The sequence below is a fragment of the Salvelinus namaycush genome, chromosome 23, assembly GCF_016432855.1.
Source record: "Salvelinus namaycush isolate Seneca chromosome 23, SaNama_1.0, whole genome shotgun sequence".
Classification (NCBI taxonomy): Eukaryota; Metazoa; Chordata; class Actinopteri; order Salmoniformes; family Salmonidae; genus Salvelinus; species Salvelinus namaycush.
The window spans coordinates 13,161,746-13,186,576 of record NC_052329.1 but is presented as its reverse complement, the minus strand read 5'-3'; the positions used below and the strand labels follow the sequence as shown (position 1 = coordinate 13,186,576).

At 43.8% G+C, this 24,831-nt stretch overlaps 1 protein-coding gene across 2 annotated transcripts; it reads left to right on the top strand.

Annotated features, from left to right (window-relative positions):
- The first annotated feature begins 1,918 nt into the window (after positions 1-1,918).
- On the top strand, positions 1,919-21,795 carry akt2 (v-akt murine thymoma viral oncogene homolog 2). 2 transcript variants are annotated; one of them, XM_038961070.1, is made up of 13 exons: positions 1,919-2,021; positions 13,440-13,611; positions 13,907-14,038; positions 14,329-14,440; positions 14,752-14,902; positions 15,867-15,998; positions 16,317-16,382; positions 16,498-16,689; positions 17,306-17,434; positions 17,754-17,968; positions 18,062-18,252; positions 18,373-18,422; positions 18,478-21,795. In XM_038961070.1, exons 2-13 carry the CDS (start codon positions 13,566-13,568, stop codon positions 18,505-18,507), a joined length of 1,446 nt encoding a protein of 481 aa, XP_038816998.1. In that variant the 5' UTR covers positions 1,919-2,021; positions 13,440-13,565; the 3' UTR covers positions 18,508-21,795. The 2 variants fall into 2 exon arrangements, with proteins under 2 accessions (XP_038816998.1, XP_038816997.1); XM_038961069.1 differs by having other exon boundaries at positions 1,949-2,426; positions 18,373-21,795.
- Positions 21,796-24,831: the final 3,036 nt, after the last annotated feature.

Here is a 24,831-nt window from a genome sequence, read left to right as displayed (position 1 = left end):
TCTTCTCATGCCAGCTAGGGTAGAACAATTACTTATTCCTTACGGTTACGTCTGAATTATTCCACAAAAGAGCTTTGTGTTGGTAAAAATTGTGCAGGAAACATATTTTCCAGGACATTAAAGCTTGTTGGTGAAACCTAGCCAATTTAGCGGGTAATCTTTCAGGAATATAATTACATTTCAGTTAAAACTGAATACCTCCCAACTTATTAAACACATTGTTTAGAATTAAATACCAAATTGATTCTGTATTGACCAAACATATTTTCAACCAATTGCTCTTGAAAGTGTTATTTATGTCAACAAAATCCAACACTTCCAGACCTCCTTCAGATATTTTATTTGAGAGGACTAACTTTTTTAGTTTGTAAAATGTATTTTTCCTGATGAAGTCAATAAAGGTCTTGTTGATCTCTTTATAGGTAGAGGGATTTACAAATAAAGATAATGAGGTGTACACAAAGCAAGACAGTCCCTCTGCCTTGGACAGAAGCACTCTCCCAAGTATAGAAAGATCCCTTTGTAGCCAATTATTAAATATATTCTTGGTTTTCTTAATTTTAGGAGAGAAATTCATGTGTCTGACTAAGTGTTTTTTTGGTAGATGTATTCCTAAATATTTAACACAGTCCTTTACAGGAATATTTTCTATTTCTTTACATCAGAGTCATATAATCATAAGATTTCACATTTAGAAATGTTTGAATTCAGATGTGATAGAGAATGCAGTGATAGCGTTAAGGGTATGGGCGACCTGGTCTTTGTCTTTAAAAAAAAAAAAGAGTAGTATCATCAGCCAGTTGGGAAATTTAGATTTCTATGTAAAAATGGATAAGCCATGCAGATTTGTATTATTCAGAATATCTAGAGATAGAAGTTCCACTACCAAAATGAATAAAAAGGCTGAAATTGGGCATCCCTGTTGTACACTTCTGTTGATACTGAATATTTTGGAAATAGTAAGGTTTAATATCACAGAACTATTTATCTATGTAAAAAAATGTGAATGACTTTGAAAACATTTTCACCGAAACCAAAAAGTTTAAGAGACTGAAAGAGAAATGAATGTTCAATTGTGTCAAAGGTTTTACAGAAGTCCAAAACTAAAATGACAGCATCTGAGTCAATTGCATCTGAACACTAAACGAATGGTGGAGCTTTGTCATAAACCAGAGCAATCAATTTGTAATCAATATTTAATCAAGTAATTGGTTTCCAATTGTCAATGAAATAAGGGTATTTATCAGGCTTCAGAATCAGTGAAATAAGGCCCTTTTTCATAGTGGAGACCATTTTACAATTTTCAATGAAACCTTGAAACATATTAAAAATAGGGTATTCTAGTATCTCTCAAAACTGCCTATAGAATTCATCTGACAGGCCATCAAGGCCAAGTTATTTCCCTTTTTTCATTGAATTCAGAGCCTCATCTAATTTCTTCGATTGACACAGGTGAATCGCAAACAGTGGAACTAATCTTCAATTACAGGAACATAATTCTGAATTTGGAAAATGTAGCTTTCACAGCCATCTTCCTGAAATTGTGAGTTGTAAAGGTTTTCATAAAAGGACTTGACAAATGTTGATAATATCAGATATTGTAATGGGATCTTTTCATTATTTTACCTTTATTTGACTAGGCAAGTCAGTTATGAACAAATTCTTATTTTCAATGACGGCCTAGTGTTCCTTCCTTGTTCGTCAGATTTTTACCTTGTCAGCTCAGGGATTCGATCTTGCAACTTCTCGGTTATTAGTCCAACGCTCTAACCACTAGACTACCTGCCGCCCCATATACATCATTAATTTTGAGTGCCATTACAGATTTTATTTTGTAGTTTCTCTTTTCAAGTGCAAACAAATAGTTGGTGTTTCTTTCCGAGTTCCCAGTTGTTTCATGTAGGGTGGCCTCTCAAAACGTCATATCCTGTTTGTGCGCGTGTGGAGGGTTGCTGTTCTGTCTGGTTTGGACGGGGCCTGCTGATTATAATTGAAGCACCAGCAATAACAGGGGACTGAAGGTAAAAGCAAAGATTGTTATAACGTAAAAGGGAGAACAATAATGCCGGAAAAAAATACATATAGACTGTAATTCCAAATCATAACGATTTGTAATTCTTTAAAAGTTGACTGGTAACAACTAACGTACAATTCGCGAGTTCACCCGACCACCGTTTTACTATCTTGCTAGCTAACGTTATGCTAAGTTAGCTAACTAACCTGCAATAACACGCCGCCGTTGTGGGTAGAAAAACAAGCTCAGCTGGCATTCGTTGGTTATTTTTTGGAGGATGTGTGATCACTGACAGATCAATACACCACCTTGGAGAATCTGCAGAGGATTTGCTACTTCGTGAGAGCGTTATCCAGTTTGCTATTATTTCGGGGAGAGGGTCTCTTTGGCTAAAGTATCTAAAGAATTCAAGGTAAGGAGCTCATCGTCAGTCGACGCAGAACTCGAATGAATGATAACTAGCTGTTACGAACTAACTAGCGAATGTCAGCCAGCTAGCTGCTAACAACCGAAAACTATAGGCAGTAAACCGTTAATTTACTATTCAATTCAAATGGCTTTATTTGCATGGGAAACATTTTTACATTGCCAAAGCAAGTGAAATAGATAAGAAATAGGTGAAATAATCCATACAAAATGTACAGTAAACATTACATTCACAAAAGTTTCAAAGGAATAAAGACATGTTAAATGTCATGTGGATATGTACAGTGTCATAATGATGTGCAAAAGGGAAAATAAATAAACATAAATATGGGTTGTATTTACAATGGTGTTTGTTCTTCACTGGTTGCCCTTTTCTTGTGCCAACAGGTCACAAATCTTTCTGCGGTGATGGCACAAACCTCACCCGATAGATATGGGAGCAAAATTGAATATGTTTTCGATTTCTTTGTGGGTCTGTGTAATCTGTCTCTAATATGGTCATACATTTGGCAGGAGGTTAGAAAATCCAGCTCAGTTTCTGCCTCATTTTGTGGGCAGTGTGCACAGCCTGTTTTCTCTTGAGAGCCAGGTCTGCCTAGGGTGGCCTCTCAATAGCAAGGCTATGCTCACCGGGTCTGTACATAGTCAAAGCTTTCCTTACTTTTGGGTCAGTCACGTGGTCAGTTATTCTGCCTCTGTGTACTCTCTGTTTAGGGCCAAATAGCATTCTAGTTTGCGCTGTTTTTTTGTTAATTCTTTCCAATGTGTTAAGTAATTATCTTTTGTTTTCTCATTATTTGGTTGGGTCTAAATGTGTTGCTGTCCTGAGGCTCTGTGAGATCTGTTTGTGAACAGAGCCCCAGGACCAGCTTGCTTAGGGGACTCTTATCTATGTTAATCTCTCTCTAGGTGTTGACTTTGTTATGGAAGGTTAGGGAATCTTTTCTTCCGGTGGTTGTAGAATTTAACGTCACTTTTCTGGATTTTGATAATTAACGGTTATCAGCATAATTCTGCTCTGCATGCTTTATTTTGTGTTTTACGTTGTATAAGGAAGATGGATGTTTTTGCAGAATTCTGCATGCAGAGTCTCAATTTGTTGTTTGTCCCATTTTGTGAATTCTTGGTTGGTGAGCGGACCCCAGACCTCACAACCATAAAGGGCTACGGGTTCTATAACTGATTCAAGTATTTTTTTGCCAGATCCTAAAGGCCCTCCTTGTCTTGTCTCTCAGTCCATGTTGGACCACCAACAGAGCTGCTGAAAATGACTAATCAAGCCATGTCTTTGTTGGTAAATAGCAGTTTGTTTGTTTGGTTGAGAACGTTAATGTGACAAATTGGTCAGGTAGTTGGCTAACTTTCACAGGTTACCGGCATCTTTGGCTTTATCAAATATGTGGCTTTATCTAAGCATGTTTAGTAAGTAACTAGCTATCTACTAAGGTTAATGTTTTGTCTTGCTAACGTTGCTTAGTTAATGTTAGCTAGCTACACTAGTTAGCTCTTCATTTCAGTAGGCCATACAGGATGGCTAATTGTAACTTCCTTTTGTAAACATCAGTCATTGGTAGCTAGGTAGAGATAGCCAGATGGCTAGCTAACCGGCCATTGTTCACAGCAGGTCCTGCAGAGGCAAATTTAGTTCAGAGTGTGTTAACTAACCATTATCCATTGTTGTTCATTCACCCATACCTCCATGCATTGGTGTCATTTTATCTGTCAACAACATTTTTACAAGGGGCAGGTGTAGATGGCGACCTAGCCGATTAAACTAAACTCCACGATTTATGATGAGTTGAGTCGGCTAATATCGATTCATGGTCACCTTTCGACGTAACGTTACTCTGAAAAGGCTCGGTCATTTAAGGCTTGCCCGCTTCAGTTGAAGTAGCCTCATATGTTTCATGCAGTAATGTTATTTTAGCTAAGTCATATCACCCACATGCTAGTTTTTCTTTTGAAAGTAGCAACCTACCCACCTAGTTGATGCTGTTATTGGTGCTGTTTGAATTTGTATCAATTCAAGTATCTTATTGGTACCCAGTTCTCATCAAAATCATAAATAGCCCACAGATTTACACTTGATTATTTTAATAATAGATTTGGAATTGACTAAGTGCAAGGGATCCATTGGATTTTATCTCTGCAAACAGTACAGTTCAAACAGACACCAGTCACTTCTGTGTAATGTCAGGCCCCTCCCACTGTTAATAATTTTATTGTGTTAACAAATAATCATTGAACATTCTACTACTCCTCTCCCAATAGAATATGGTTAGATCTATGTAGCCTATCCTGTAGCAGAACGTGTTGTCCATTGTGTTTCTAGGAATTGATAATGCTGGTTCCCCTGTGGGGAGGCAGGTAGCCTAACGGTTAAAGGAACATTTCACCCAAAAATGGTCTTTCGGTATTTGTTTCATTAGTCTCTATTTTGAAAGTTAAATGTCTTAAACTTGATTGCTGACATGCAAAACATTTTGGGGCTATATCAATAATGGACTAATAGTTTTTGGGTGGAGTTTTCCTTTTTAAGAACTTTGGGCCGGTAACCAAAGGTCCCCGAGCTGACTAGGTGGAAAATCTGTCGATGTGCCCTTGAGCAAGGCACTTAACCGTAATTGCTCCTCTAAGTAGCTCTGAATCAGCGTGTCAAATAAATGACTAAAATATATAATGTTATGCTATTTCTGCCATCTTGGAGATAGGAAGCAGAATGTTTTGGATCCCAACAGACGTCTGACCTATTAGTTGATGTAGGGAAAAGCTCATCCTCTAAAGCGGAACAACTTCACATGTGATTCTTTGAAACTCACATGTCAATCTATTGGCCAAGAGACCAGTTGCCATGATGAGCTGCAGTTTGGATTGTGCTTTGTAAGTCTAATCTGAGATTTGACACTGCAGTGTTCAAGCATGTTGCCCATCCCTTGGAACAAAACAAATCGCTAGTGACATACCAGCAGAGAGCTCATCTCTTTACCTGGCAACACCAGAGTACCAGTACTGTAGCCTACCTCCATCTGTCATTACGACTTGCATCATGCCATTCTCTTTTGAAATGTCAGTTGGAAGTCAGCGTAATGGGTAAACAAACCGAAAAGAGGCGACAGCTCAAGCTAGCTGCAAAAGGTTTCACCCAATAAGGTCATGTTACTACCATGATGGTAGCACTAATTCTGTTTGTCTTGTTCCTCTAGAGCAGTGGTTCCCAAACTGAGGGGTCGGCAGGAACTCAACTTACTCTTTAAAGTTGTAATTGTAGAATGCACCTTGGGTATTGCATCGTCAGTTCTTCTGGTCATGTTTTCTAGCCCATATATATTGTTTTAGTCACTCAAATATCACATGAATACACATGGCAAAATACACTGCTCAAAAAAATAAAGGGAACAATAAAATAACACATCCTAGATCTGAATGAATGAAATATTCTTATTAAATATTTTTTTTCTTTACATAGTTGAATGTGCTGACAACAAAATCACACAAAAATTATCAATGGAAATCAAATTTATCAACCCATGGAGGTCTGGATTTGGAGTTACACTCAAAATTAAAGTGGAAAACCACACTACAGGCTGATCCAACTTTGATGTAATGTCCTTAAAACAAGTCAAAATGAGGCTCAGTAGTGTGTGTGGCCTCCACGTGCCTGTATGACCTCCCTACAACGCCTGGGCATGCTCCTGATGAGGTGGCGGATGGTCTCCTGAGGGATCTCCTCCCAGACCTGGACTAAAGCATCCGCCAACTCCTGGACAGTCTGTGGTGCAACGTGGCGTTGGTGGATGGAGCGAGACATGATGTCCCAGATGTGCTCAATTGGATTCAGGTCTGGGGAACAGGCGGGCCAGTCCATAGCATCAATGCCTTCCTCTTGCAGGAACTGCTGACACTCCAGCCACATGCGGTCTAGCATTGTCTTGCATTAGGAGGAACCCAGGGCCAACCGCACCAGCATATGGTCTCACAAGGGGTCTGAGGATCTCATCTCGGTACCTAATGGCAGTCAGGCTACCTCTGGCGAGCACATGGAGGGCTGTGCGGCCCTCAAAGAAATGCCACCCCACACCATGGCTGACCCACCGCCAAACCGGTCATGCTGGAGGATGTTGCAGGCAGCAGAACGTTCTCCACGGCGTCTCCAGACTCTGTCACGTCTGTCACATGTGCTCATGTGCTCAGTGTGAACCTGCTTTCATCTGTGAAGAGCACAGGGCGCCAGTGGCGAATTTGCCAATCTTGGTGTTCTCTGGCAAATGCCAAACGTCCTGCACGGTGTTGGGCTGTAAGCACAACCCCCACCTGTGGACTTCGGGCCCTCATACCACCCTCATGGAGTCTGTTTCTGACCGTTTGAGCAGACACGTGCACATTTGTGGCCTGCTGGAGGTCATTTTGCAGGGCTCTGGCAGTGCTCCACCTGCTCCTCCTTGCACAAAGGCGGAGGTAGCGGTCCTGCTGCTGGGTTGTTGCCCTCCTACGGCCTCCTCCACGTCTCCTGATGTACTGGCCTGTCTCCTGGTAGCGCCTCCATGCTCTGGACACTACGCTGACAGACACAGCAAACCTTCTTGCCACAGCTCGCATTGATGTGCCATCCTGGATGAGCTGCACTACCTGAGCCACTTGTGTGGGTTGTAGACTCCGTCTCATGCTACCACTAGAGTGAGAGCACCGCCAGCATTCAAAAGTGACCAAAACATCAGCCAGGAAGCATAGGAACTGAGAAGTGGTCTGTGGTCACCACCTGCAGAACCACTCCTTTATTGGGGGTGTCTTGCTAATTGCCTATAATTTCCACCTTTTGTCTATTCCATTTGCACAACAGCATGTGAAATTTATTGTCAATCAGTGTTGCTTCCTAAGTGGACAGTTTGATTTCACAGAAGTGTGATTGACTTGGAGTTACATTGTGTTGTTTAAGTGTTCCCTTTATTTTTTTGAGCAGTGTATATAGAATTGCAAGAAATAGCTTTAAACCCACAGAATTTCTCCACCAACAAGAGGGATGTGAATAGTTTGTCATCAGCAGTGCTTCTGCGCATAGAAAAAGACGTGGAGCGTGCACGGGGGGGGGGGGGGGGGGGGCAGGATGTTCCCCAATGCTGGAATGGCAGCCCGAGTGAAACATTTTGGGAATCCCTGCTCTAGAGGACTTCACGTGTGTATGAGTTGTGTAAATGAGAAGGAAGCAGCAGCAGGGGGTGGGGAGTTGAAAGGTAGTTGGCAGCTATTTGATTGTGTAGCCTAGTTGTGTAACAGCCGGTGGGCAGTGCATCACAAGGTGGGGATTATTTGGTAGTCCAGTGCGGTGCCCATGGTAACTGGGAGTACGGCCAGCCTGTGCCAGGGCAAGCTGAGACAGGTGGCCGCTGGGCTCTAACTGAACAGAGCTGGCTGCAGAACAGACACATACCCAACACTTTCTGGTGCTGAGGATTCACATGCACACGGGCCAGAATCAGAAAGAGGAGTCAGTCAACACAGAGACTTGATGGTTTAATAAAAAACATGTCAGCCTTGCTGGTCCAATTTCTTTGCTCTCCTCATTTTACACCTGCATGCCTGTAAAGGCGTCCGCATGCTTCCCATCCAAAACATTTTGGAACAGTTAGAGCATATGTTATGACATTTTGAACAGATATGTAATTGTTCATTGGATCAGTCTAAAACTTTGCACATACACTGCTGCCATCTAGTGGCCATAATCTAAATTGCACCTGGACTGGAATAATACATTATGGCCTTTCTCTTGTATTTCAAAGATGGTACAAAAATTAAACTCATGTTTATTTTCTTTGTATTACCTTTTACCAGATGTAATATTAAATTATCCTACATTAATTTCACATTTCCACAAACTTCAAAGTGTTTCCTTTTAAATGGTATCAAGAATATGCATATCCTTGCTTCAGGTCCTGAGCTACAGGCAGTTAGATTTGGTCATTTTAGGCAGAAATTGTCCGATCCTTAAGAGGTTTTAACAAACAATAGAACTATGCACAAGGACTACTTTTAAAAATGGCCACTGAATATGTTACAAACACATTTACAGTGCATTCGGGAAGTATTGAAACCTTTTTCCACATTTTGTTACGTTACAGCCTTATTATAAAATCGATTACATACTTTTTTCCCCTCATCTACACACACTACCCCATAATGACAAAGCGAAAAGTATTTTTTATTTTAGCAAATTTAGGAACACATTTAAAACAGATTCATAATGTACATAAGTATTCAGACCCTAGCATCCCGAGTGGCGCAGCGTTCTGAAGCACAGCAACGCAGCACAGCAACTACAGATCCTGATTCGATCCCAGGCTGTGTCGCAGCCTGTCTTGACCGTGAGACCCATGTGGCGGCGTACAATTGGCCCTGCGTTGTCCGGGTTAAGGGAGGGTTTGGCCGATCGGTTTGTCCTTTTCTCATCTCGCTCTAGCAACTCCTGTGGCGGGCCGGGTGCAATGCACGCTGACATGGTCGCCAGGTGTACAGTGTTTCCTCTGACACATTGGTGTGCCTGGGTTCTGGGTTGAGCATGAGTTGTGTCAAGAAGCAGTGCGGCTTGGCGGGGTCATGTTTCAGAGGACGCACGGTTCTCGACCTTCAGCTCTCCCGAGTCCGTACGGGAGTTGCAGCGATGGGACAAGACTGTAACTACCAATTGGATATCATGAAAAAGGGGTGAAAAAATATATTAATTATTCAGACCCGTGGCTATGAGACTCGAATTTGAGCTCCAGTGCATCCTGTTTCCACCTGTGGTAAATGCAATCGATTCGACATGATTATGAAAGGTACACACCACAGTTGACAGTGCATGTCAGAGCAAAAACCAAGCCATGTGGTCGAGGGAATTTTCCGTAGAGCTCCAAGACAGGATTGTGTCGAGGCGCAGATCTGGGAAAGGGTACCAAGAAAGTTCTGCAGCATTAAAGGTCCCCAAGAACACAGTGGCCTCCATCGTTCTTAAATGGAAGAAGTTTGAACCACCAAGACTCCTAGAACTGAGCAATCGGGGGAGAAGGGCCTTGGCCAGGGAGTCGACCAAGAACCCGGAGCACCAAGTCTAGGTCCAAAAGGCAGCTTCTACCCCCAAAGCCATAAGGTTCCTAAACAGCTAATCAAAAGTTGGGAAAATTCCTTGTGTCATGCACATGTCCTAACCGACTTGCTAAAATTAGTTTATTAACAAGAAATTTGTGGAGTGGTTGAAAAACAAGTTTTAATAAGTGTATGTAAACATCCGACTTCAACTGTAGATAAAAGTATTCAGAGCCTTTACTCAGTACTTTATTGAAGCACCTTAGGTAACGATTTACAGCCTTGAGTCTTCTTGGGTATGACACTACAAGCTTGGCACACCTGTATTGGGGAGTTCTTCCCATTCTTCTTTGCAGATCCTCTCAAGCTCTGTCAGGTTGGATGGGGAGTGTCGCTGCACAGCTATTTTCAGGTCTCTCCAGAGATGTTCGATCGGGTTCAAGTCTGGGCTCCAGCTGGGCCACTCAAGGACATTCAGAGACTTGTCCCGAAGCCACTCCTGTGTTGTCTTGGTTGTGTGCTTAGGGTCGTTGTCCTATTGAAAGGTGAACCTTCGCTCCCAGTCTGAGGTCCTGAGCGCTCTGGAGCAGGTTTTCATCAAGGATCTCTCTGAACTTTGCTTCATTCAGCTTTCACTCGATCCTGACTAGCCTCCCAGTCCCTGCCACTGGAAAACATATCCACAGCATGATGCTGCCACCACGCTTCACCGTAGGGGTGGTGCCAGGTTTCCTCCAGACGTGGTGCTTGGCATTCAGGCCAAAGAGTTCAATGTTGGTTTCATCAGACCAGAGAATCTTGTTTCTCATGGTCTAAGAGTCCTTAGGTGCCTTTTGGCACGCTCAAAGCGGGCTGTCATGTCATTTACTAAGGAGCGGCTTCCGTCTGGTCACTCTACCATAAAGGCCCGATTGGTGCTGCAGAGATGGATGTCCTTCTGGAAGTTTCCCCCATCTACACAGAGTAACTCTGGAGCTCTAGAGTGACCATCGGGATCAAATAAAATTGTATTTGTCACATGTGCCGAATACAACAGGTGTAGGTAGACCTTACAGTGAAATGCTTACTTACAAGCCCTTAACAAACAATGCTTTAAGAAGTTAACGTCTATATGTTGGATAACATTTACATGAATAACATGACTATTGTTGTCTCTTGCTAGGCACGTGAGGTTGTCACGACTGCTAGGGTTTGAGCAATTGTACCGCAGTTTTAGAATTATCCTGAGCCAAGCAGCTGAATTATGAAAACAAGTGATTTTAACCATAAGATGGTATGAATTCTACAAAAAATTACTTTAAATATCCTTGCTGTCCTGTAGAGCAATGGTTTCCCAAACCTTTTCAGTTAATGCAACACCAAGTAAATTTATCTCTGTTCAGAGTACCACTGAAGTACCCCCTTATGTATATTTTACCAGTAGGCCTATGGTCTCATGAGTCTTCTCAAGTACCCCCAGAGGTGGAAAGCCGAATAAGTTGCAAACAATATATTCTGGGCACCATCAGACTACTTAAGATGTTTTGAGAGGAACAAAATGGTCATGCAGAAACAGGGGTGTAACTAAATATTGGTTATTTACAGAAATAGCTATATATGATGATAATATGTAGCCTAGGAAGCCAATAATGGGTGCTAGATATGCACTAGGCTAGATATGCACATTGGCTGCCAAGGATAGATAATTTACTAATTCATAAACATTAATTATATACAGTGCACGACACAAGTCATTTTTCCAGCAATTGTTTACAGACAGACTATTTTTCTTATAATTCACTGTGTCACAATTCCAGCGGGTCAGAAGTTTACATACACTAAGTTGACTGCCTTTAAACCGCTTGGAAAATTACAGTAAATGATGTCATGGCTTTAGAAGCTTCTGATAGGCTAATTGATGACATTTGAGTCAATTGGAGATGTACCTGTGGATGTACTTCAAGGCCTACCTTCAAACTCAGTGCCTCTTTGCTTGACATCAAGGGAAAATCAAAAGAAATCAGCCAAGACCTCAGGAAAAAAATGGTGGACCTCCCTCCAAGTCTGGTTCATCCTTGGGAGCAATTTCCAAACGCCTGAAGGTACCACGTTCATCTGTACAAACAATAGTACGCAAGTATAAACACCATGGGACCACGCAGCCGTCATACCGCTCAGGAAGTCTCCTAGAGATGAACGTACTTTGGTGCGAAAAGTGCAAATCAATCCCAGAACAACAGCAAAGGACCTTGTGAAGATGCTGGAGGAAACCAGCTCAGCAAGGAAGAAGCCACTGCTCCAAAACCACCATTAAAAAAAAGCCAGACTACAGTTTGCAACTGCACATGGGGTCAAAGATTGTACTTTTTGGAGAAATGTCCTTTGGTCTGATGAAACAAAAATAGAACTGTTTGGCCATAATGACCATCGTTATGTTTGGAGGAAAAGGGGGAGGCTTGCAAGCCGAAGAACACTATCCCAACCGTGAAGCCCGGGGTGCCAGCAACATATTGTGGGGGTGCTTTGCTGCAGGAGGGACTGGTGCACTTCACAAAATAGATGGCATCATGAGGCAGGGAAATGATGTGGATATATTGAAGCAACATCTCAAGACATCAGTCAGGAAGTTAAAGCTTGGTCGCAAATGGACAATGACCCCAAGCATACTTCCAAAGTTGTGGCAAAATGGCTTAAGGACAACAAAGTCAAGGTATTGGAGTGGCCATCACAAAGCCCTGACCTCAATCCTATAAAAGATTTGTGGGCAGAACTGAAAAAGCGTGTGTGAGCAAGGAGGCCTACAAACCTGACTCAGTTACACCAGCTCTGTCAGGAGGAATGGGCCAAAATTCACCCAACTTATTGTGGGAAGCTTGTGGAAGGCTACCTGAAATGTTTGACCCAAGTTAAACAATTTACAGACAATGCTACCAAATACTAATTGAGTGTATGTAAACTTCTGACCCACTGGGAATGTAATGAAATAAAAGCTGAAATAAATCCTTCTCTCTGCTATTATTCTGACATTTCACATTCTTAAAATAAAGTGGTGATCCTAACTGACCTAAAACATGGCATTTTTACTAGGATTAAATGTCAGGGATTTTGTGAAACTGAGTTTAAATGTGTGCGTAAACTAAGGTGTACGTAAACTTCCAACTGTAAATGTGATTTGTCTAAACCCTGTTTTTGCTATTGTGTGTTTAAAATTGATTTAATTAGATTAAGACTGTAATGTACTATCCCTTACTCTACCATTGTACAGGTGATCATCACAAAGTAGCCTTCTGCCATTGTAATCCTACTTTTTTTTCATTTTTTTTTCATGTCGCCTAAGTCTGAAGTTATTCTTTATTATTACTTTTCGAGATGGAAAAACGTGTTAACTATGTAGAAAAGATAATGGATCTATATACATATCTTTTTTATATAATCTTTAAGAACTAACAAAATAGAAGCTAGACAGGGAGAATAGAAAATTCCAAAAACAATGAATTTAGCATCCCATAATTTTATGTTTGAGCAAAAGAACACCGGGCAAAATCTATAGAATTGCAGGAAACTAGCTTTAAAACGGCAAAATATTCTCTCCGCTCAATGGAGAAATCTGTACAATTGCAGGAAATTGGCTTCTGCTGCGCCAAGATGGGGGGCCTCTATAATGTTCTCTAAAATGTAGCCTCCCCGACGACCAACCGCGCTCATTGCCACGCCCCCTGCCGTGCAACAGTGTTTTTCCTATCTGACAGTGCCTCTTATTTCCAGCTTACATTACACACACATCTTGGAAAGTGACATTTATGTAATTGTCATGCAGGCAATTATTTTCCATTGTCATAAGCCAACACAGTGACGTGTTTTCATGATCATTAGTACTCAGTTTCATTTTTAATAATAATCAATGAAAATGTATCCTCTTTCAATTGTGGCTAATATCTTTATCTTTGGTCTTTCGGTCCCCCAGGTATTGAGACGTTTTTGTCAGAGACACATCTGACGCCCTTCGCCAACAGTCACAGCTCCCCTTCCCCCGCTTTTCCCCCTGTGACCCCACCCTGACACCCAGCAACCCTCTGTCCTCTGCCCCAGCATGAACGACATCATTGTGGTCAGAGAGGGCTGGCTCCATAAGAGGGGTGAGCTGAGCTTCACTAGTTGCTGTTTCACTGTGTCTGTTACTCTGTTTCTAGGACACTGTGTCCACTTTACTCAGAATTAGTTAAACATAAACCCTAATATGTATGGCTCATGTGCCCCTCTAACTCCCGCCCCCCCCCCCCCCCCCCCTAACTCCCTCTCTCCCTCCCCTCTCTAACTCCCGCTCTCCCTCCCCTCTCTAACTCCCGCTCTCCCTCCCCTCTCTAACTCCCGCTCTCCCTCCCCTCTCTAACTCCCGCTCTCCCTCCCCTCTCTAACTCCCGCTCCCTGCAGGAGAGTACATTAAGACGTGGAGGCCGCGGTACTTTATCCTGAAGAGTGATGGCTCCTTCATCGGCTACAAGGAGAAACCAGAGATGTTGTCCGACCACAGCCTCCCACCCCTCAACAACTTCTCTGTGGCAGGTTGGTCTCTGTCATTTTTGGGCCAACTTCTAGAGCCTGGTGGTACTTGGATGAGAATGAGAGTTGCTTGGTGGTGTTCACACAGATTGGCTCTAAGTTTTTTTTATTTTGTTACAATTTTTATTATTCCTTGTGTTTCCTCTCCTGGAATCCTTTCCTCACATCATAAGGTGACGTTTTGAGGAGGTTTGTAGAGAAGACTGGAGGAGAGGAATCGAGGGAAGACTGTTGAGATTCACCCAGTGTCTACAGTAGCACACTCTAACCTCTCTATTACTCCCTGTCTGCAGAGTGCCAGCTGATGAAGACAGAACGGCCCAGGCCCAACACGTTTGTCATCCGCTGCCTACAGTGGACCACAGTCATAGAGCGCACCTTCCACGTGGAGAGTAACGAGGAAAGGTGAGAACGGAAAGGTCCAGTGGCAGGGACAACGTGGAAGAGTTGAATGGGTGTTTGTTTCTCTGTAAACTGGGCAATGCCCTCCTTCTCCAAGTTGTATTATTTTTTACTAAACCAACTTTCAGGATTAGAGGTCTGCAATTGACCCCATTAGTGACCTCAATTGACCTCACTAGTTAATCACCCTCATCCCCACCGTATACACACACACACACACACACACACACACACACACACACACACTCAGTCAATGTACATTCATGTCTTTTGGGCTTGAAGTGATCTACATTTAACCTCCTTTCTCCTTCCAGGGAGGAATGGATGAGAGCGATCCAAGCGGTGGCCAACGGCCTGAAGACGCGAGAGGAAGAGGCGCCCATGGACATCACGTTTGGCTCCCCCAGCGACTGCAGCAGCATGGAGGAGATGGAGGTGGCCATGTCCAAGTCCCGCAATAAAGTGGTCAGTGTCCCCCTGACAACCTAGCAGACCTGTCACTGTCCTCCTGTCCCCCTGCCAACCTAGCAGACCTGTCACTGTCCTCCTGTCCCCCTACCAACCTAGCAGACCTGTCACTGTCCTCCTGTCCCCCTAGCAACCTAGCAGACCTGTCACTGTCCTCCTGTCCCCCTACCAACCTAGCAGACCTGTCACTGTCCTCCTGTCCCCCTACCAACCTAGCAGACCTGTCACTGTCCTCCTGTCCCCCTACTAACCTAGCAGACCTGTCACTGTCCCCCTAGCAACCTAGCAGACCTATCCCTGTCCTTCTGTCCCCCTAGCAACCTAGCAGACCTATCCCTGTCCTCCAGTCCCCCTAGCAGACCTGTCCTCCTGTCCCCCTAGCAGACCTGTCCCCCTAGCAGACCTGTCCTCCAGTCCCCCTAGCAGACCTGTCCTCCTGTCCCCCTAGCAGACCTGTCCCCCTAGCAGACCTGTCCTCCAGTCCCCCTAGCAGACCTGTCCCCCTAGCAGACCTGTCCTCCAGTCCCCCTAGCAGACCTGTCCCCCTAGCAGACCTGTCCCCCTAGCAGACCTGTCCACCTAGCAGACCTGTCACTGTCCCCCTACCAACCTAGCAGACCTGTCAGTGCTCTTTGTGTTTGTCCAACAGCCCTTCTCTAGATGTGGCTGCTTTTGTCCATTGGAAACTCTGTATCCTAGTTCTGAATATCTCCTCCTTAGTAAAAGTACCTCATCACAGCTGGTTTCCCATCTCCCTATGTGACCTGGGCCATAGTGTGTGTTGGTGCGTTTTCTGCTCCATTCTCTGCCCGTTCTTCATCTAAAACCGTTGTGCAGGTCTATGTAAACTCTTTATTACTTTTACTCTGGAATTGTCATGGTCAAATAAATCCTGTCATCCAAACTGTCTTGAATAAGCCTGAGATCTGAACTCTCATGGTGTTTGTCTCCCCCCCCACAGACCATGAGTGACTTTGACTACCTGAAGCTGCTGGGGAAGGGAACGTTTGGTAAGGTGATCCTGGTGAAGGAGAAGGCCACAGGAATGTACTACGCTATGAAGATCCTGAGGAAAGAAGTCATCATCGCTAAGGTAACCATTTGGCATCAAAGGAAATGACAGTCGCTCAGACAGAGGCATCCAAATGGTTCCTTATATATGGCGCTACTTTTGACCGGTACCCATAGGGCGCTGGTCAAAAGTAGTAGTGCACTATATAGGGAAAAGTGTTCCATTCTGTACGAGACCAGATTTCTGCACCATACCCCTGGAAGTATGCTGCTTTTGATGACTGTTACTTCTTGGTTCTATTGTGGGTTCTTGAGTGGCTCAGAAGTCCAAGTCCAGCTGTACACTGCTGGGTGAATGTCTGTCCCTCATGGTGTGTTTTTGTGTGCCGTGTTCCATAAGGATGAGGTAGCACACACGGTAACAGAAAGCAGAGTCCTTCAGAATACAAGGCATCCCTTCTTAACGGTGAGTTCCTATCTGACGTCATCTGACCTTACTGAACACCGATTACAACATTTCACCAAGCAGCCACCTGATTCAAATGTGGTCACTAATTCTGACTCTACCCCCTCCCACACAGACACTGAAATACGCGTTCCAAACACATGACCGGCTATGCTTTGTGATGGAATATGCAAACGGAGGAGAGCTGTTCTTTCACTTGTCGCGGGACCGTGTGTTCACAGAAGACCGGGCACGGTTCTACGGTGCGGAGATTGTGTCTGCGCTGGAGTACCTCCACTCACAGGACGTTGTCTACAGAGACCTTAAGGTAATGGCCGCTTCCCTGTCTGTCTACCAAATGGGACTGGAAGTCTGGCGGATGTTTCCCTGACTCACCCATACATTTACACGCACCTCCTCACATTGAAAGTATATTCTCAAGACTAATATTTCGCACAATAGGAAATATGGTCTGTTTTCCTGGACCCAGATGAAGCCCAATCTTGGACTAAAAGTGCCTCTGAATTAGTCTAGGACTAGGCTCAATCCTACCACAGACTGCTTAATCTGTGTCAAGGAAAACAGCCCATATTTCCTATTGTTTGAAATGTTTCCGTACTGTTTAACCCATTTCGTATGTAAATACTGTATTCTAGTCAAGTCCATTCTATTCAGCTATAGCTGTGTGTGTTACTATTCTATCCTACGTATTCTTCAGATATACTACATATACTGTCCATAACGTCTATACATCCCTACATCCCCATCCATATATAAATATGTGTATGCGACAATACATTTTGATTTGAGCACCAACCTCTTGGTGAAAAGCCTGTAAGTCTGTGGTACATTCTACAGTTAGCTGTCATGTCAGCGGTGGTGTTTTCTGCTGCTGATTCTCCTGTGGTCACTCTTCGTTCGTTCTCTCTATCTTTCTCTTCCAGCTGGAGAACTTAATGCTGGATAAAGATGGACACATAAAGATCACAGATTTTGGACTGTGTAAAGAGGGAATCACAGACGGGGCTACCATGAAGACCTTTTGTGGGACTCCAGAATACCTTGCACCTGAGGTAACTACAGTATAATGATGTGCTTTGAACAGTACATGGCAGTGTGTCCAGTTAACAATTCCAGATGCATTCCTTGCTGGTTTCTCATCTTGGATTGGTTTCCAGTCAATAATTATCTATCCAGCAAAGAATGCTTAACATACAAAGTTAATAACTCTACCATTGGAAAGTAAATGATTATCAACCGGAATAGACAGCCGGTCTGCAAATAGTTCATTGTTCATATTGCAACAGATGTAGAAAGAGACACAGTGCCAGGGCTTCCATAGAATTGGATTTACTATTTCTCTTTGTCAGTTGTATCTCTCTCCCCCTCCAGGTATTAGAGGACAATGACTACGGCCGAGCGGTGGACTGGTGGGGTCTGGGTGTGGTCATGTATGAGATGATGTGCGGTCGACTGCCCTTCTACAACCAGGACCACGAGCGGTTGTTTGAGCTCATTCTCATGGAGGAGATCCGCTTCCCCAAGAACCTGGCCCCCGAAGCCAAGGCCCTGCTTGCTGGCCTGCTCAAAAAGGACCCCAAGCAGAGGTGTGTGTTTCTGTCTTTCATATTTATTTATTTATATATATATATGAGTGAAGAAAATAGTGACGATGCTGATGATGACTGATCATTTTGTAGGCTTGGAGGTGGACAAGAAGATGCCAAAGACGTGATGACTCATATGTTCTTCACCACCATCAACTGGCAGGATGTGGTAGAGAGGAAGCTCTTGCCTCCCTTCAAGCCCCAGGTGACGTCGGAGACGGACACGCGCTACTTTGACGATGAGTTCACGGCACAGACCATCACCGTAACGCCCCCGGACAAGTGTGAGTTGAGTGTGTCTCTCTTTGTTTGTCTCACTGTTAAAAATATTTTTTTAATTGTGGGAAGAAAAATAAAAAATGTCCTTGTTTGTGTATTAAATCTCCTGGTTCTGTCTACTCCAGACCACAGCTTAGACGCAGAAGACCAGGACCAGCGCACACACTTCCCTCAGTTCTCTTACTCCGCCAGCATACGGGACTGACCTCTCTCGCACACACTTCCCTCAGTTCTCTTACTCCGCCAGCATACGGGACTGACCTCTCTCGCACACACTTCCCTCAGTTCTCTTACTCCGCCAGCATACGGGACTGACCTCTCTCGCACACACTTCCAACAGTTCTCTTACTCCGCCAGCATACGGGACTGACCTCTCTTGCACACACTTCCCTCAGTTCTCTTACTCCGCCAGCATACGGGACTGACCTCTCTCGCACACACTTCCCTCAGTTCTCTTACTCCGCCAGCATACGGGACTGACCTCTCTTGCACACACTTCCCTCAGTTCTCTTACTCCGCCAGCATACGGGACTGACCTCTCTTGCACACACTTCCCTCAGTTCTCTTACTCCGCCAGCATACGGGACTGACCTCTCTCGCACACACTTCCAACAGTTCTCTTACTCCGCCAGCATACGGGACTGACCTCTCTCGCACACACTTCCAACAGTTCTCTTACTCCGCCAGCATACGGGACTGACCTCTCTCGCACACACTTCCCTCAGTTCTCTTACTCCGCCAGCATACGGGACTGACCTCTCTCGCACACACTTCCAACAGTTCTCTTACTCCGCCAGCATACGGGACTGACCTCTCTCGCACACACGCGTGCACACACATTCACATTAGCAGGCAAGCTAACACATATTCACACACACTAGCACTGCTGGGGAAATGGGCGCGCGCGTGCACACAAACTGACACACTCTCAAACGAACACTCGCACAAGACACACACACACCAGGAAGTGGTGAAAACATGGATCCTAGAGCATGACGTGATGACTGACCTCAGCAGGCCTGTGTGGATAGACTGGCGACCCTGTCTCTCATTCTGACGGGACCAGGTGGAACAGGACAGGGCTGCCCTTGGTCATGCCTGCAGGACCCCACCTGTCTGCCCTCCACACTACTACTACACTGGGTACATCAAAACATCGACAACACTTCACCATCCCTGGGTTATGCCAGCAAATACCACCTCACCACCAGCCAAACGCATGCTGCACCTATCCAACACACACACTCTGACAAGCAACACATCAATCCTCCCATACACTGCAGATGTTTTTTTTGTTTTTTTTTACTACTGGATAATAAATTGTAAAAAATAATAATCCAAACAAATGTAGAAACACATTAAAGAAAAAAAATATTTGAGGGGAGGGTGAAAAATATTTAAATGTTTTTATTTCGATTGTTACGGTTTTAAAAGCCATATTTCTGCAATTTACAAGTGCTCTTGCTGAAACTTGCGGTTACAAGTCGTGTGGACTGTTCCTACGAGGGAAAACAGGTCGGGAGTGGGAGAGGGGTAAGATGAAGTCTGTGTGTACCTCGAAGGGTAGCCATTTCCCTGCTTGCACTGTGTATATGAATGGGTTTGAGTGTGGAAGAGAATGTATGAACAACCATTTGAATTTCAACATCTGTTTTATGTTTATGCATCTGCATGGATATCTTTGGATTCTGCATGTCGGCTAAACAAGGAGAAGAAAGGACACTACAGCACAGTCAATGAGAGTTTTAAAGGGAAAATAGAGGTGGTGGAGTTGTAGCTTAGGCAGCCCTGTGGATTGACTTGTTCCCCTGGTGGTTAGAACGGTCATGAGAAAAGAAAGAATAGAAGAGTGACCACAGCGCCAGCCTGACCAATCCCCTGTCTGGAGCCCAGTCCAGATCCCCACACAGCCATAGCTGTCAATCATTTGTTTGAATCATCTGTTCACTTTTTATTTTGATGTAAAGATCTGTTGTTTTTTAAATAATTGTTATATTCCCATATTTAAGGATGAAAATGTTTTAATCATGGATCAATTATTATTTGTGATGAGGCCAAGCTAGACTCATCACGAGGTTGATATTGAAGGTTGTGGTTGGTATTTTTTAAGTAATATAAGACACAGACTAAGTCATTTGTCAGTATGTCAGAGTAGGACCATGTAAACCAGGGTTGGGGTCAATTCCATTTAAATTCAGTCAATTTAGGAAGTCAACGGTGTTAAAGTCATGGATTGAAATGGAAATGACTCCAATTCTGGTGTGATGTTGTATATAATGACGAGATGGTCTTGTCTCTGCTCAAACAATGGGAGTCGTCCCAAAGGCGGGAGGGTAGTCAATCTGCTTATCGCTGTATTCTCTCGTGGACAGATTGACGGGAGCGGAACCTTCCTCTCTGTGTGACCCTCACATGATGCACCAGTCTTGAATGGTTGCGTACTCCCCGTCAGGCATGTAGAGAAGTGGTCACAGGTGAAACAACCATTGTGGGCCACAGCTAAGTGCTGTGACATATTTCATTTTTGCCTTAAAAAAAAGATTCCTTCACTCATGGAACATTTCATTTATCTTTGTTTTTGATTTAAGTTGTTCCCTTTTGGTCCACCTATTCCAACTTTGGAAGACATTGTCTCAATTATATATTAAATGTGTGTGTATATAAAACAAGTTTAAACATGTTGATTTTTCTTTAGGTTGTTAATTTCGATCATGCGTGTGTTCCTTTTGTGTGTGTGTGTGTGTGTGTGTGTGTGTGTACTCATGCACAGCAGCAGGTTGATGTGGGGCACTGTGGAACAGGTCTCTAGTCTGTGCTCTATACCTGTATCCTCCGTACCTCAGTGGGTTAGTATAGTCTGACTGCTGTACTCCATGGCTGAGGCTATGGGAAACATCCCTCCACCATCCATTCTTGACTAAGGCCCATATTCAGCCCTGGTAAATGCAGCTTCAGAAACGGCAGGACCGGATTTCAGGAACAACCGCCCTCTGATGGACCTCTCATGTCGTTTTCAATGTTAGGACGACCACGAGGGGGTGCTGTAGACCTTTTGTAATGTTGACACTGGCAGTAAAGCCACACGGTCTCTGAACCTTGTCTCAATAAAGTGAACATGCTTTGTCTAGTAGTGTGTACACCTAACATGCAAGCCAACACCCCTGACCTCTCTTGTAGGCTTTACACACAGACAATCGATATGGATCTCTTCACTGGCAATGTAAATATCAAAAAGTATTGATGAATGCATCATTTATAGGCTAGAAGAGGGGAAATTCACAGCTTTGTAGATAGAATGTGAGTTGTAGCTTTACAATGATTACCTTGCTTCTCTGTATTTTGAATGTGATCAATAGTCACGAATGTCATATCGCAATGCTGGTGTACCAAGAATTCTTAGCTTGTTATTGAGTTGAGCTTTATCTGGGGAGGAGCTACGGTAAGCAATATTTTTAGGGAGAAGACTATGTCCTGGTAGACAGCTTCAGCTCCCTTGTTACAAGATTTTACATTGTGACAATTATGTGCCAGTAAAGACTTTTACTGAATTAAGTGTTTGTGTCTCTTCATTTGGGTTACCGGCTTCAATATCTCATATGCTACCTTCTGCCGTTGTTCCCTCGAGCAAGGTACTATACCCCTAATTTATCCAGTGCGCTGCTTTGCAGAAGCCCCTGCTCCCCGCCTGTGATGTGTAAGAGGACCGAGCACGTCCCCATTCTCATCGACGGGGCTGCAGTGGAGCAGGTTGAGAGCTTCAAGATCCTTGGAATCCACATCACCAACAAACTAACATGGTCCAAGCACACCAAGACAGTCGTGAAGAGGGCACGACAAAACATGTTCCCCCTCGGGAGTTTAAAAAGATTTGGCATGGGTCCTCAGATCCTCAAAAGGTTCTAGAGCTGCACCATCGAGAGCATCCTGACTGGTTTTGCAACTGCTCGGCCTCTGACCGCAAAGCACTACAGAGGGTAGTGCGAACGGCCCAGTACATCACCGGGGCCAAGCTTCCTGACATCCAGGACTTCTATACCAGGCGGTGTCAGGGGAAGGCCTGAAAATTTGTCAAAGACTCCAGCCATAGACTGTTCTCTCTGCTACCGCACGGCAAGCGGTACCGGAGCGCAAAGTCTAGGTCCAAGAGGCTTCTAAACAGCTTCTACCCCCAAGCCTGAACATCTAATCAAATGGCTGCCCAGACTATTTGCACTCTGTATCTGTACCCCCTGTATATAGTATCGCTATTATTTTACTGCTGTTTAATTACTTGTTACTTTTCTCTTATTCTTAAATGTTTTTTAACTGCGTTGTTGGTTAGGGGCTCGTAAGTAAGCATTTTACTGTAAGGTCTAAACACATGTTGTATTCGGCGCATGTGACTCATGCATTTTGATTTGATGTTGTGTGTCCGTTTGGGTATCGTAACAACAAAAATGCAAATAGACTAATAAAGCAAGCATTGTATTGTAAACGTTTTGAATTACAAATTGATTGATGTAGGCTAATTCCTCATCATATGCTGATCAGGGATCAGTCACACACATGCAAATCATGACGTCCCCAACTCCAATTAGTCAATCACGTGTGTTTATTAGCCGACTGTCAGATAATGTTGACTGTTTTGTGTCTCTTGCGTCTCATCTGCCACTCCTCGTGGTTTCAAGTAGCTGCAGGGCCTCGAGGTGAATTTGCTCTCTCCGGATCGAAGCATCATGGCCAAGACCGGATTCTGCGATTCCATACCACTGCTGGACTTGCACAAGAAGGTTAGTTTAAAGTTTAAATATAATGCGTACAGTTTTGTGTATTCGACGTCCCATAATGTGTCCAAACATTTAAGTGGCGCAGAACACCGGTGACCCACACCTGCGAGTTTGTTTATCCCTTTCCAAGTAAATCACATTTTATGTCACATGCACTGAATGTAACAGGTGTTAACCTTCCCGTGAAATGCTTAGAACCCCATAACTCCTTTAACTGCATGGTTGGTTAAGAAAATATTTACTAAATAAACTGGGTATCTTTATACCCGTCGCACGACCCACTGGTTGATACTCAGTGTTATAACCCTCTTAGGCCCCACTCCCCCCTAAGATACATACTGCAGCCCTCGTCCTCCACATACAACACCCGTTCTGCCAGTCACATTTTGTTAAAGGTCCCAAAAGAACACATTCCTGGGTCGCTCCTCTTTTCAGCTCGCTGCAGCTAGCGACTGGAACGAGCTGCAAAAAAACACTCGATTGTGCAATTATCTCCATCTCTTCATTCAAAGACTCAATCATGGACACTTACAGACAGTTGTAGATGCTTCGCGTGATGTATTGTTGTCTCTGCCTTACATTTGTGCTGTTGTCTGTGCCCAATAATGTTTGTACCATGTTTTATGCTGCTACCATGCTGTGTTGTCATGTGGCTCTAACATGCTGTGTTCTTAGGTCTCTATGTATTGTGGGTTCTCTTGTGATGTTTGTTGTCCTATGTTTTTAATCCCAACCCCACAGGAGGGCTTTTGCCTTTTTGTAGGCCGCCATTTGTAAATAATAATTAGTTAGTAACTGACTTGTCTAGTTAAATAAAGGTATTAAAACCATTTACATGAATTTTCTGAGTTTGGGTGGGAATGGTTTCATAATGTGTAGCCCTTGATCATGATGCTCAGGTCAATTACATATGTCATTGGACTAAGGCATCTTCTGTAGGAGGGAGTTTTGCTAAGGGTGTTTTCACATAGTCCTCTTAAAATAAGCCATCTCAGTCCTCTTTAAAGTGAACTCTGGGGTAAAATAAATGAAGGCAAAATAACTTTTTGTACTGCCTTTGGGTGAGAACTCAGCTCTTTTGCCAGTTCACATCCCTTTTTTTGTTTAGGCTTCTGTCCTCCTTGCATTCACATTGCTATATTTAGTGTTGGTAGCAGAATAACTGCAGATTAATAACTGCTTTAATAAATTGTACACCCAAGGTAGGCTACTGCCCCTAAGTGCTAGAATAGATTTTTTATTTTACATATTTTTTTCCTTTTGGAGTGTTAACACTGAACAAGAAATTAAGCAAACCGCACTGAGTTCACACAAATTGGCTGAAAGTGACAGTGAGGACATCCTAACACGTGTTGCTTGTGATATGGTTTATGAAACAAAGACTTTACCTTTCATATCAGCAAGAATCCATAAAAAAAATATTAAATTAGTACACACCTGTAGGGTTAGGGTTTCCACGCGGCCGTGTAGGGTTAGGGTTTCCACGCGGCCGTGTAGGGTTAGGGTTTCCACGCGGCCGTGTAGGGTTAGGGTTTCCACGCGGCCGTGTAGGGTTAGGGTTTCCACGCGGCCGTGTAGGGTTAGGGTTTCCACGCGGCCGTGTAGGGTTAGGGTGCTTGTTTGCGGAAAAACGTATCTGCGTATCTGTGTGTAACAGGAGACGGACACCACAAACGTGTTGTCACTAAAAAATACTGTTGGCTGCAACTGTTACAACCAGTTAAAACTGTACAGCAGTGGAGGCTGCTGAGGGGAGGACGGCTCATAATAATGGTTGGAAGGGAGAACATGGAATCTATGTATTTGATACCATTCCGC

Excerpts from the sequence above, each read along its gene's own strand:
- akt2 (XM_038961070.1), top strand. The coding sequence starts at position 13,566 with ATGAACGACATCATTGTGGTCAGAGAGGGCTGGCTCCATAAGAGGG. Across the intron at positions 14,441-14,751 it reads GTGGAGAGTAACGAGGAAAG|GGAGGAATGGATGAGAGCGA; the intron begins GTGAGAACGGAA and ends TTCTCCTTCCAG. Across the intron at positions 18,253-18,372 it reads CGTAACGCCCCCGGACAAGT|ACCACAGCTTAGACGCAGAA; the intron begins GTGAGTTGAGTG and ends TGTCTACTCCAG.